A 14,529-nucleotide genomic window follows, 5' to 3' on the forward strand; every position below is an offset into this window, starting at 1 on the left:
ATCTAAATGTGCTATTAAGATGATGCATGTGATCATCAGAGAGAAAACAGTTAAGTTGAATGTCAGGTAAACTTTCAACTTGAACCGTGTCCAATTATGTCAGGAAAAAGAGAAAAGAATTTATTTCCATTTTTATTTGATGTTTTCAAATATATAAAAAAAAAAGTCAAGATTCTTACACCAATCATCTCAAATGGGACCATGCAAAGCAATTTAAAGTGTATACAACAGTCATCACCCCTGACCCCTTCAGTTTTTGCTGCTTTATACAACTGGGATCAACAGAAAATCGAATGGCATGTGTCTGGATGGAAATTTTTCACCAATTTAAAAAAGACCCAATAATAGGCACACAGGGTAGTTACTACTATTGTGTCTGCTCGTCAATTTACTGTATATTTGTTTATTCAGGAAGGAGGCACATGGGACTGAAAAGTTTACTCGATTTTATCCAACTACCCCACAAAAAGCACAACTGACAGTCCCAACACACTACAGTTAAGAGGGCTGAGATAGTACATTGTTATCCAGAGTAGATTCAACTGTTGAATCTCTTAACAGAAATAAATCTTGAGGCCCTTCCTTTAATTCTGGAAATTTAATGACAAGTCTAAAGACAAGGTGTTTGCTAAATGCCACTGAAGAAAATTCTGAAGAGAGCAGCACTACTTAGTCCAAATGTCTCTGACCAAAGAAAATAATACAACAATATTTATAGGCTCACTTTTGAGAGATGGCTGACATTAATACTGTACATATTTTACATGTAAAATACATAGTCCAAGTTTACAAAATAAGTTCATGCATTATTACCTCTAAGAATATCATGTACAAGATACCCCCCACAGTACTTGAGACAGCATTTTCGGTGGACGCAGTCATATATACAAAAACAATCCAGTTTCTCTGTTGTGTTAAATATATAATTTAAAGAAACCTCAGACTATTGAGGAAGAAAAAACTTAGTCTACTGAAGATTGACAGAAATTGTCAATTTGTGGGATCTAAAATGTTTCCTTTTTAAAAAACACCCAGAATACATAACTTCTGTAAAAAGAAAAATATAAAAATCCTGGATGATCATATTTGATCACAGCACATAATTTAGAACAAAATGTCACTGGCTAAAGGTTTTCTACTTTTACTCATTCCTTTGACACCATCAATTTGTGAACTAATGTTAATATTTAGTTTGGCTACATTTGTGGCAGAAGATCTCATTTTCAAAACAGTGGCACCAATTTTCTGTAAGTGTAACAGTACTCTACTTTTAGCAGCAATTGTAGTTTTAAGAGGTTAACAATTTGTAGAATATATAACTACATTTATTTTCTACTTTATACTCACCAGCCACAATATTTACAAACCCAACCCCACATTATTTTCAAATTTCTCTCCTCCTCCATTTCTGGTTGGGGACTACGGGAGTTTCAGTTAAAGGATGCATGTGCTTTAGATGGGATTCTTGCTTTAGAGTGAGTATAAAGTCAAGTGTAAGACAAAATATTTCTTAGCTCAGGTATGTTCTAGTGCCTATGACAAATAGTTACCTATTGAAACCTTTAACAGATGAGATATTCTCACACGCCCTAACAATTAACTGTCTCTGCTTAACAGAAGACCATTTTATTTGAGCATGACAGTTACTGACCATGTTTGCGATAAGACTCCAATCTTATGGTCAGTAACCAAGTTTAAACTGAAAAGGTGACACCAATCAAAAATTGAAAATTTTTTTATATAAGGAAATTTGAGAAATACGGTCTTCAGGTGTTCTATGTAGAGATTATGGATAGACGGAGTTGGCAACTGAATGTGCTAACTCAAAATCCATGAATATAGTTTTCACGATATCTCACTACATGCATTTTGCTTACAATACTACCCCCTTAATTTAAAAAAAAAAAAAATCATCCTCTAGAGAGTTATACTATACTGTGTTACAGGACTATTGAGTGAGTTATAGAGGAAATAGCCATATCAGGTACCTTGTGACATTATCAGTTGTCAAAATTTGTAGGAAGACTAATAAAAGGGTGTTAGTATTAAAAATGAGACAATCAGTTGACAGATGCCTATAAATAGCAAATTAAGTCTCGTCTCAGAGTTATTGGATCATACAGAAATAGCCAAAATTTGGAATTTACAAATTAAAATTTTGGCCCTGTCGAACAACTTATGAATGGATTTAATACAAAGAACTAGTTTTATAAATTCCCACAACAGAAGGATTTCTTGAGTATGTTAATGATGTGAATAAGAAAACAATATAGTGGGCAAATAAGCCCACAAATAAATTGATCTGACAAAAACCAGAATGTTGTCAAATGGACAGAAATCTTGAAAAGATGCTGGAATAAAACAATGGCTGAGATAACATGGGGAGATGGGGGTGGAAAGAGGACAATTAAGGCATCTAAAAAAAATCCCACATGGCTTTGGCTTATTAAAATATTTTACACTATTTAAAAAAAAGATTTAAAAGCATCTGAAATACATGCAAATTGTTTGAAAACCCTGCATGGCAAATTCAGACAGTTTGCAAACGTCATTCAGATGTCTGCCAAGGAAAATAAAGAAGCCTCTCCCCACTGCACATGGCAGGAGAAGATCCTCCCTGTTCATTCTATCTTATAGTAGATGGCAACCCAGAGGTCTGTGCAGCAGTCACAAACAAAGAATTATTATCTGGAAGGGAGGGGACTGTGGGATTTCCATTGGTTGGAGAACAACCCAGCTTTAGTTTTTCCAGATACTCTGCATGTACAGGCTTATGACACTGAAGAACTTTGATGGCATCTTCCACTTTGAACCATTCTCTCTTCCTTCCTAGAAAATAGTATGTCATTGTTTACTATCCAAGAATAGCAGTGAAAACAATAATTAACAGTAACAATGGCCCATGCTTCCCCCCCCCCCCACAAATAATGACTTTTTTTGGAAAGGCTTAGATAACATGTTGGGGAAAAGTTTAAGATAATTCATATATGTATCGATCCTCCTCTAAAAGGTAATCAAAAATGATTTAAGATGATAAAAGATAACTTACCTATGTTAACAGAATCTTCCCAATCTTCTAATATTTCAGTGACAGTAAGAACATAAACATATGTTCTGTGCTTTCGGTCTTGGTTCTGCTTGAATATAAAAAGAAAAGCAATTTAATTTACATGCTGTGGTTCATAAATCCACCAAAATCACCAGGATGAATGGTGGACAATTCTAATTTTCTCTTATTTTTCCTAGGGGGAAAGATACATTATTTTCTACTCAGATATGTGAAATTTAAATAATTTTAATGTTTGTAAAGTACTTAGTACTATATCCTTTCCATGGCAGATAGCTTTATTTATAACGTGAGAAGTTCTCTTCAGAAATCTTGTCAGCATATTGATGTGTTCTTTGTACAAAGCTGAGAAAACCCTCAACATGTTTTTTGATTGAACCAGGAGATGGTGCTATTTAACTGGGTAAAAGCAAGTGCTGAATTCTGGCAATGTTTAAATAATTTCACTAAATTATTAGCTTCTGGAACTCAATACTATGAAGTGCTGACTAGAGTTTTTTCTGAATTCTTGCAAAAGGGCTTCACAATACAGTTTTACAAGGACTGAGCTAAACCCTTCCATAGTGTCTTGGAGGAAAAATTCATGGTGTGTCTGGAATACCATGTAAACAGAACTAAATCTGGGCACAAATATATTTTAGAATGGCTTGGGTCTCATGTCTTGATCCCCTACTTCCCATAGAATGTCTATCACTCTCCAATTCCCTTCTCCATAAATTCCACCTGCCTTCAGTACTAGGGATTAAATAATAGGGATTAAACTGGAGAAAATTCTGTTCTTTTAGGATCTAGTCTGTATATCCCAGTTTTGTATCCTCACAGTCCGTAAGGATAAAGTACATTTCCAGAACGCATCTACAGGAATTCCAAGCCCTTAGTTAACACTGACAATACTGTGTCTCCTAAAATAAATCTCTTCCCAACCAGCAGTCAACTGAGAAAAGCTTTACTGTATCCACTCCACTGCCATTAAGGTAATCACTAATGTAATAATACTATACAAAACTTGAAGTATATGAAAATAAAGTAGCTTTACTTCACTCCCTCCTAATCCCTATAATTTACTTGGTCCAGTGACATTTAATTCTATTATCAGCAATGAGAGAATTACCTTTGTAACTCACCTCAAAAATGCCCAGGAGTCTGCCTAATTTTCCTTTGACTCCAGCCTATAAAAAGATGAAATGTAAAATTTTTACCTTTCATAATATAATTGATATGAAAGCTATTTTTTGGCAGTTTCAATTTTTGAATCTAAACACAGGAGGCCCTCCCATACCAACCAACCCTGTTTCTGTGGAGCTGAAATCCATGACCTATGGTTTGCTATATGTAAGCCATGGCTTAATTTATTCCACAGTCACTTTCCTATCGATCAGATTTATTGTCCCATATAAGAAAAGGCAAGGGCTGGGGAAAACAAAACAAAACCACACAACACAACTGTATAATCTACCAATCTGGGAACTTCCATCAGTGAAAATAGGCTTTTCTGTGTGAAATGACCTTCTCCCTTCCTTTGCTCAGGAAGTCATTCAGGCTTCAAGATCCATCTCTATGAAATCTTTCCAACTACACAGGTCCATTGAGAGAGCTTTAGCATCTGTTTCCCATTTATACCATAACTGCTGTTCAATAAACTTTTATGGCACTTAATCTATGCTGTTTTGCCTGTAAGAGCAAGTTCTCGCTCTCATAAAGTATATGTTAAGAAGACAAACAGGCCATCTATGCTTTTTTGCATGTGTGTGCACATATTTACTGAACTTTTAAGACTGAACAAAAAGCAATGTGCTTCTTGTTCATTTGAAAAAAGAATTAGAGCATATGACTAAAGGCATACTAAAGCCTGTGCATGCTTGCTCAATGTAGTTAGTTAAGACTGTGCTCTGGGGTAAGGCCATCTTTTTCTACATTGATCAATAATCAAAGTTAAGTTAGGTAACAGAAGCTGCACATCATGCAATTCTGGGGGACTTCCATATTGATCTTAATTTTTATGGGGTAGAAAATAAGTCTGCTCAGCAAAATGCAACCTATATAGTCACATGTTTAAAAGTGCAGAAATAGGTGAACTGCAAAACACTGGAATAGTCTTGTTATCTTCTCTTCAGTGTTATGCAGCACAATGCCCTGTTTGTGGCTCTCACACAGATAACTGCCTTGCCAGTTCCCAAAGTCCAGTTAGTGTGAAAGGAGAACTAACACTCATCTCACCTCTTCATAGACCTCCCTCACAGCAGCACCACCAGGCTCCTCCTCAGGTTCCATTCCTCCTCCTGGGACAATCCATTGGTCTGGGTGCCGACTACTGCTCACCAACAGCACCTGCAAGACAATCATCACTGCATACTCCCAGCCAGCAGCACCACGGATATAAGCAGCATCCTAATTTTACAAGGTTGTTAAGGCTCTTCTAGACTAATCCATTTTTAAACTTCATTAAAATCATTAAGGACCACACATTATCACACAAGAAGAATCACTGAGAACTTTTGTAAATGTTTCCTTTTTGAATTCAAAGTTTTACAGTAACAGACCAAATCAAATCATTCTGTATCTACTGAAGTCATTTAAAAGACCAGACTGGAGAGTAAAAATCCTATTCTCAAATACTAACAAAGAATTATAGCAGATACTTGCTTTACTAGCCACAAAGTTTTGTGCACTGAGCTTTGTTATGTCAGTTATTCTTTAGTTACAGAATTTTATTCTTCCAAATAGAAGTATGAACCACCGCAGGTGGTTCTACCATAGCACAGAACACTGTTTCTTGATATCCCTATCCTCTCACAAAGTCACCTATATATTTCTACAATATCCTCGGTGTTTTAGATCTGTAGTATATAGCTTTAGCATACTAACTAGCCCATAAAATAGAATTAGCGGTAACAGAGGCTATGAGAAAATAAGGAAATTCATGTACTTCCTATTTTCACACAACTGCGTAGAAAGAGGCACATGACATATTCCAAACCTATGTAAATGAGCAGAAGTTGCTCTATTTGGTAATAGCCAGTTATAATTTATGATGTTGAACAGGGCTGGCAAGTGATAGCCCACTGCCTTTTCTTGTATAGGCTGTGGGCTAAAAATGGCTTCTGTATTTTAAAGTTACATCAAATTCAAATTTCATATATGTTCATAAATAACATTTCATGAAAACTCAGTCACATTCATTTCTTTACATATGGCTGCTTTCTTGCTACAACAGCAGAGCTGAGTAGTTGCAACAGAGACTCTGTGGCACACAAACCTAAAACATTATCTGGCCCTTTGCAGAAAATGCCTTGCAATCTGTGATCTACAACAGCCTGAAGTGTGAAAACATTAGAAGAAAAAAAAAATCAAATTACTGTCACAGAATGTCCTAAAGGTAAACTATTTCAACAATACCTCAAATAAGTATTACACATCTATTTTATAAAGTGTTTGGCCAAGTTAGATTGAAATTCACCCAGCTGTTTGAAAAAGGCAATAATAAATAACCAAGTGGTGTTTTTTTTAATAGATGGTAATAAGTGGCACCTTAACCAACTCTAATACAAATGATCACAACAATACCTTGGTCATTGCCTTGAAGTAAATGTAAACAGTTCTCACTAGAAAAAGTCCTAATTCAGAGCAAAGTTTAATCCCACTGGGAATAATGACTATTTGACTTGTATACCACTAACTCCTTCCCTCCGGGCAGAAGAACTGTTGGCCCTTCCAAGTTCACAGCCAGGAGAGGGTTCACCTTCTTAAGGAAGCAGCAGGAACTCAACCTCCCTAAGATGGGAAATTCCAGGCTGACAGTATTGACAAGTCATTCAGCATTTCCCGCCTTTCACCCAAAGTTCTGAAACGCTTAAGAGTTTAAGATCAAAAATAAGGAACAGCTAATCAGGAATATTAACTCTTGTCAATTTGAAGGGGGGAAAAGACCACACACCTTCACCTGTGGACACACCATCACTACAGAGTAGAGATCACTTATCATTTCATGTGCAACTGGTGGAATCGTGGCAAACTGAGAACAATGCTATAAATTAACATTAATTCACTATATCTTAGCTAAAGCACTAATGGTTTAATCTGAGGTTATTTCCAAGTCCAAGCATAGCAATTTTAGTAAAGTGAAATGTTAGAGCCTTAAATTTAAGATTTATGTGATTAGCAAAATGTTATGTATCAAAATTAGAAACTGAAAGCCAGAGTAAGCAAACCTGGCAAGAAATGGCTAACAGTTTGATCACAACCTAGATGTGTTTCATTCCTTGATGCACAATCATGGACCAATAATCTACCTTTCAAAGCACTAATTTCCTCGTCCATAAAAAGTAATACTTGTAAAAGTGTTGAGTGTTAATGAATATTAAACATCGCAGACCCTGAGTAAGCAAGCATTCACTCATTAAGTGCTACCTCTTCTGCATCCTCACCAATTGAGTTGAATCAACTCATCAAAGAATCAGGCTTATTCCAAAAATTTGCCAGCTGCATTTGCTTTATTATTATATTACTGAAAGTTAATGTTGTAGTGATGCAGGCCAAGATTTACCAAAGACTGCAAATATTCACTAAATGTAAGTTACTGAAATGAAATTCACTAAATGTATGTTACTATAAAATTTCTATGGATGAAACTACTATAAAATGGAAGTCTCAAAATCCAGAAAGTGCCTGTAGTAGTTTAAACTAAAATTCTACTTGAAGTAAGTTGAAAATTGCAAATCAGATTTCACCTTTGTGCTTTGTTCAAAAAGAATGCTATGGTATTCAGACATTTTGGCCTCACATTAAGACCAGCAAATGAATATAAATTATTATGTCAAAACAAAACATAAAAATCGTTAATGTTTAAGGTAAAAAAACATTATCTTAAATCAAAGGAAAAATAAATGGTAGCCTGCTTCACTTGTGGAGCTAGGTTTCTTTTTATGAGCATGAGTTGTATCCTGAAGATAATCTGGTTTCTATTACCTGGATGAAATTCTTACTACTTTATTTTATGCTCTCTAAGCAACCTCTTTGATTACCTTCCTATGGGACAGGAGGGTGCAGGTGGCTAAGTGCTGCCCTGTTGAGTAAATAGTTTCAATACCATTGATATTTATAAATCCGAGTCCTGAAAAAAATGAAAATCAGTGTCACCTATCTAGGTCAATGAATTTTATGTTCCCTTTCCTCCAAGCTAGCCTTTCAGAGCCAAATTACGTAAGGTTAATAATGGTGAAAAAACCATAAGAACTGCTTTTGCCTGCTTCTCTGAACACTGAAACTTGTCTTCCAAAAGCCAGTGACTAGGAACCTCTGCATGGCTTAACATCTACCTTTGTATATTACATTTTAGAAAGCTTCATGAAAACAAACCTGTATAAGTTTTATACAGAAGACTTAGCTGAAAACAAGAACTTACTGTTCTTGTAAGGTCCTCAACTTTCCAAAATGTTTATATTTGATCAAGCCATTAATTTCAAATGTACATTTCAAAAAGGGACCAATTTAAATTTGGGATTAATACTTGTGATATGGAAATGACTGGCACCTAAATTTCTAGTTAAGGTGATTCTGAAAATGAACCTTTGTATACAATTGAAAACCAGTGTTACAATGAGTATTTGTCTACTCATCTTCAGTACTTCATCCAGAGTTCAAATAAGGACAAAGTCACATTTGTTAGGGAGATGGTGACAAAGAGCACTATCTAAGGGATTTACTTAGGCAAGAGATAGAATAATGGCACAGATCTGCCAGGGTGGAAGAAATGAAACTCAAATGGCTTAAACAAATGCCAGGATAATTAAAAGCCCTTCTAAACATCTGAAGACTAAACCTAAAGAATCAAAGCACATAGCACTATTTTTATATACCTACCCCCCTGGACATTTCTAAAACATTCTCAATTTTCTGTATTACATAGCTTGAAAGTGCTAATTATACACAAAAAATGATATTACTAAAGTTACAAAGTCATAAAAACTTACTCAGTAAGAAGATAGAGTAACAGCTGATAGATCTATACTGGTCCTTCATAGGTTTTAAATTCCTTTTCAATTATCTTTCTGGGTATATTGTGTATTCAAGATAAATGACAAGTAACAAGATTACAGAGATGGAAGCAGACAACCCTTCCAAATAAGAGAGCTGAGACCAAAGGAAACATTCATAAAATGGAGGAGGCCAGTCACCAACCAAAAGGCAGAATTTAGACCTGAATCACACTCAAACCCCAACCTATGCAGTGAAGACATTTCTTCCTCAATTCAAGCTGACTACCTTCATTCCTGAGTCTTACATGATAAAGATTTTACTGTGAGTTGGAATGATCTACTGAATACCTTTTATCACCCAACAAGGCCTCTTCATTGGGAAACTATTAAGAGCATGTAAGCCAAAAAATGCTGTTGCTGATTTAGGTCTGGATAGTGTCATTATGCCTGCAGAGGCTGATGGTACATGGGACAGTTAATCCCCTACACCAGGGGACCCCAAATTCCCTTCTGTCTTTTAGGTTTTAACCGTGAGCACTGCAGTGGTCATGGCCTGTCTCTGAGAATATCCAGAGAAATCTTTAGATGATCCCAGTAGCTGTTTGTATTTTTTTTTCTTCCCATGTTATCATGAGTCAGGATCATGAATGGTTAAAATTACTTCTACCATACTTAACTTTTCACAGTTATTTAACCAAAACTAGGCTAGCAGCATATCAGGAACACCCATTATACATTTGACTTTTAAAAAAATCTAGTTTACAACAATGGTGGCTCTTATATGTACTAACCAATTATCTTCTTCTATCATTAAGCAAACTAGTTACTTTTGGACCACAGAGGTACAATGCTAAAGGGGGATCAGAGGTTAACAGTTCATGCTGGGAAAATGTGCCAATCTACCTTAGATTATGGGACTGGTAAATAAACATGTCAGTAATGGTAAATTGAATTGTTCATGAAGTTTTCTCCTAGTATGTCAATGTTTTCAAGTGATGGGTAAGTTTTTCCACTATTAAGAGAAAGCGTTGTTGATATACCAAGACACTAAAGGTAAAAAACAAACACAGAAGTGCTTCCCCTTGAAGAAAGTGGCTGACTTACTGGTCTACAAAGTTTTAGAGTTACGTAGCGCTTTGTGACTGCTTTTCCACCAAATCTAAGATCCTATATCAGCAATTCCTTAGCCTTACATTTAAGAAACTGGTTTTGGACCACTATTTGTTTTAGCCTATCCTAAGCTGCAGCCAAACTGGTCCCAAGTATTGCTCTTATTTGTGATGTTTGGCCCTTTTCCTACTTAAGTCCAACTGGAAATGCCTCACTCCTCACTTTGGATCTAAACCACTGGATGGCACTTTTGTATTAGTTCACTTCCCTTTATACTATCCTTCCTCTGACCTCCTGCTATAAAATAGGTTACTTAGGAGCTGACCCTTTTCATCTTTGTGTCCAAACTCTCTTATCTGTCAGTAAGCTCAATGGAATCTGTTTTTGGTAACCTGGTGTGAATGTCACTGTATCCCAGTGTCTCTAAGGCACCTGTATTTGTGGACTTGTCTGAACTCCAGCTGCCAAAACTAAAGGTGATTTCCCACAAAAAGAATTAGGTGGAAAGCTCAAATGGAGATGAGATTTAGAAATAAAAGTCCTAGGTTCAAAACAACCTGCCTCCTTCTGTGACCTTGGGATAAGTTACTTCTGCTGCCTAATTTCTTATTTAACTCACAGGACAGAAGATAAAAATGGAAAAAAAAAAAAAAAACTACCCCCAACAGAATATACTATTGTTAGAGCCTCCTTTACTAGAACAACCTGTTCTAAAGTAAGGGCTACCCCGAGAACTCCTTCAATTCAGGGCAAGCCAGATTGGAGCACTGCATAGCTTTTTGGGGTCAAACAGCAATCATTTTATTTCACCTTATCCTCACTTCGCATCTATTAGCTAAGTGATATGGGCTTAGTTTGATTTGTAGCCTATCCTCAGAAGGGTAGCACTGTATTTTCAACAAAGTAGCAACAAACTTACAGGAAATAAAAACTTATAGGAAAGTAAAAGCTAACAGCATTTACTTTGTAATGATCATATATAATAGAGCCCCAAGTGTACACAACCACAGAAATTAAAGCCCCTTGAAGAGCTACATCAGATGTTAAAGTGGCTGCACATTTTACTTAAGAGAATTCTAGGGTCTTCTCTCTGAGCATATTCTTTAAGAAATTGATTTCACTTAGTTTCTCAAGCCATAGGTCAGATTTACAAAGTTTTACATAATGAATTTTCCAAAAAACTCTCCCAATCTTGCTTCCTTACTTCATTTTATTTATTGAATAAAATTGACTCAACTAGAGACTTGAAATTTAGCATTTCCTACAATACAAACAATATCCAGAAATGTAATTTCTGATGCTTTCCTCAGACTTTGCTCTACATTCACAAAACACAGATCATTTCAATTTCTTTCCATTTCCTGTATTTTCTTCTGGGAACTTACACATTGTTACAAAGCTAGGTTCCAAGTTCATGTGGTGGCAAGACTTCAGAGTCCCCACTTTCAGAAAGGTTTCCAAGCTCAGTCTCCCAAATCTCACATTCAGCAACTAGCCTGTACCCAATTGCTAAGGGCTAGACCCTGGGCCCAGAGCCCAGCATCAGAAGTTGGGCTGATCCTCAATTTCCACTCTACTTCCTAATTATGTTATTTTGGCTACATAGTATACTCTGTAACTACCTCCTCTCCTATAAACTAGGAATATCACCGTTAAAAGGATTAAATGTAACCTGAAGGTCTTCAGGAAATACCTGACATATCTTAAGCACTGAACTAAAATCAACTGACATATCTTAAGCACTGAACTAAGATCAAGATTACACAAAGCAAATCAGGCCTATCATGATCACTAGTGGTGATTCTTTTATTATCAAAGTTTTTCATGTCCTAGTGTGGCCCTGCCCTCAAGGACCTTCTAAATTTTAAAAGCAATGCATTTAGTGATGGTTACTTTAAAATAAAAACAAAACCTGAGTTTGAAGAGATCCATTTTGAAACACTGACTTTTGTTAGCATAGTAAGAACAAGTCACTTAGTGAGTGAAACTTTCTCAATACTCATCCTAACTACCAGGACTTAGCATATCAGGAAACCATTAAATGTCATTTCCAGCTTTGGCCTGGTATTTTACTAGGCATAGCTGGTGATGGAAGCAGAACTCTAGAATAATCCCCCTTCCACCCCCAGTCATTTCAGAAGTGCCAAAGTTAAAGATTTCATCAACTACCAATTGCATACTATTGCCCTAAGCAAATTTAAAAGTGAGCCATTTTTAATAACTTAAATAAGTAAAAACACCTCTTCAGTGAAACCTCAAGGGTCTCACTATCATATCCAATGCAGTTGAGGAAATTATAGAAGACTGGTTGGTTTCTCTTAAAACAAGAAAGGCTCCTGCCCATATGTTACGCAAAACTAGCAAAGTAAAGCAGCGCCGGTCACTATGTTCATAGCTGGAGATGACCCTGAAAACAGCAAGTTTGTCCACCTCTAGCCTTCTGACATTATATTCTTTCCACAAGCAGAAAACTTAGAAAAAAGAAAACGTTAATAAAAAAAAAAATCACGTGTCATCATGCGGAATGCTTGTTAGTTAAATGATCCACTCAGGAATGGAACTGCTAGAACTACACCAAATGGGATATTTTAATGCCCAGAGACTGTTGGGCTATTCCACAGGCATGCCTAGGTTTAATCTTAAACCGCAAACGGCTGCAACATGGAAGGAATACTTAACAGGCAGAGAGAGGCTTGGACAGCAATGCTAACGCCATTTCTACCCCTTATCGCTCGAGGTTTACTTGGCTTTACGCTCTATTCGCCTGTCAAGATGGTGACTCCGCTAGGCACGACCTCTGCGGCCTGGGACCTTCCCCCGAGCCAGGGGTTCAAGAGGCGTCTCGGCCTCGGGTTCTCACGACAGTCCAGCTGGAGAACGGTGGGCTGGGCGAGCCCCTTTGTCTCCTCCGCCAACTGAGAGAAAGGCAGGCAGGCGAGGGGGCGGGAGAGCGGGGAAGGGCTAAGCTCCCCTAGCCCTGGCCCTAGCCCTGGGGCCAGACGCAGGGAAGGGCTAGGACCCCCACCCGCGCCCATCCCTGACCTCCACCCCGCCTGCCCCGGCGCCCCGAAAAGATGGCTCAGAGCTCGCCGGCCGCCCTCACCTCGTCCTCCTGCTCGCTCCGGAAGCACAGGCACGCCGCCCGCTTCTTGAAGCCCTCGCGGTCGTACGTCCGCGTCTGGTTGGGCTTGAACTTCATCATAGAGGCGGGATCTTGCTGCCGCCGCTGCTCCGGCCGCCGCCGCGGGGGTCCGGCCGCCGCCACCCCGCCGGGGTTTTGGGGTGAGGGCGAGTCGGGGCGCCGAGGCGCCGGGAGGCAAGGCGGCAGCACGGGGAGGGGCAGCGAGGCCGGTCAGTCCCGGTGCCGGCGCCCGCTCCGATGGGGGACAAGGCGCGAGCGCGGGTCACTGGAGCCCGGATGCCAGAGAGGAAGCGCCGCCTCTGCCCGGGCGTCCGCCGCTCTCCATGGAGCCCGACGCCCGCTCGCCTCCGCTCCCTCCAGCCGCTGCCGCCGCCGCAGCCACCGCCAGTGGGGGAAGAGCGAGGCACAAGGCTCGCGCCGCACAGAAACAGTTGCGGGAACTCGCGCCGACTGGGCAGCTGCGCCGCGGCGGCTCCGTACCGCCCCCTCCGCCTGTATTTAAGCTGGCCCGCGAAGCCCCGCCCCCACGCGCTCGGCCGCCCCACCCCGCGCGCCACTGCGCCTGCGTGTCGGGACCGTTGTGGCAGGGCTGAGGCGGCGGGGGTGGGGCCTGTGTCGCCCGGAGGCTGCGTTCCGCGGGGCGGGGGCGCTGCTTCTTCAGCGGAGCGCGAGGTAACCTGCGCGCGCCAAAATGTCAAGGGAGAGGGGAGACTCCGCTCCTTCCCTGGTTGTAAGCCGCGCGACTTTGCCCTGGAGGATTTTAAATGCCAGTTCCGCCAGGAGGTGTGACTACACACGTCCTCCGTAAAGTTGCCCCCGAGTGGGGAAATGCCAGAGGCAGCGCAGCGAGGGCAGTCTCTGCGGTGCCTTTTAGACACTTACAGAATTCGCCCATGTAGCTCAAGGAGAGAAGGCCTCGAAAGGTGAAGACCAAGAGAGTTTTCCTTAGATATGTTTGCTTGCCACAAGAAAGGGAGAAAGTCGCTTTCCTTTTTTTCATAAACCTTGGGGGGTGGGTTGGGGGTGGGGGTGTATGTGTCGAGGAGCAGTCACTTGTTTTCTTTCCAGAGTTCCTAAGCTTTAGCTTTGAAACCGTGGCTAACAGGTGCCCCTCTCTCATCACCCGTGATGGCAGCGGCTAGTTTTTTTTTTTTTAAAGATATATTTATTTATTTATTTATCTGGTACAGGCCAGAGGTGCAGGGGCGACGAGAGGATGTACCAGAGACAGAGTT

At 39.5% G+C, this 14,529-nt stretch overlaps 1 protein-coding gene across 2 annotated transcripts; it reads right to left on the minus strand.

Annotated features, from left to right (window-relative positions):
* Nucleotides 1–429: 429 nt before the first annotated feature.
* Nucleotides 430–13,754, minus strand: NUDT4 (nudix (nucleoside diphosphate linked moiety X)-type motif 4). Of its 2 annotated transcripts, none has more exons than XM_004675815.2 (5): nt 13,256–13,754; nt 5,285–5,395; nt 4,192–4,236; nt 3,050–3,134; nt 430–2,829 (listed from the first exon to the last, which is right to left on the minus strand). In XM_004675815.2, the coding sequence occupies exons 1-5, from the start codon at nt 13,352–13,354 to the stop codon at nt 2,627–2,629; spliced, it is 543 nt and encodes a 180-aa protein (XP_004675872.1). In that variant the 5' UTR covers nt 13,355–13,754; the 3' UTR covers nt 430–2,626. The 2 variants fall into 2 exon arrangements, with proteins under 2 accessions (XP_004675872.1, XP_004675871.1); XM_004675814.2 differs by having other exon boundaries at nt 3,050–3,137.
* Nucleotides 13,755–14,529: the final 775 nt, after the last annotated feature.

This window comes from Condylura cristata, unplaced genomic scaffold, assembly GCF_000260355.1.
Source record: "Condylura cristata isolate star-nosed mole 26May11 unplaced genomic scaffold, ConCri1.0 scaffold00004, whole genome shotgun sequence".
Taxonomy (NCBI): Eukaryota; Metazoa; Chordata; class Mammalia; order Eulipotyphla; family Talpidae; genus Condylura; species Condylura cristata.

Excerpts from the sequence above, each read along its gene's own strand:
- NUDT4 (XM_004675814.2), bottom strand. The coding sequence starts at position 13,354 with ATGATGAAGTTCAAGCCCAACCAGACGCGGACGTACGACCGCGAGGGC. Across the intron at positions 4,237-5,284 it reads TGAGGGAGGTCTATGAAGAG|GCTGGAGTCAAAGGAAAATT; the intron begins GTGAGATGAGTG and ends ATCTTTTTATAG. Across the intron at positions 2,830-3,049 it reads GGAAGATTCTGTTAACATAG|GAAGGAAGAGAGAATGGTTC; the intron begins GTAAGTTATCTT and ends ACTATTTTCTAG.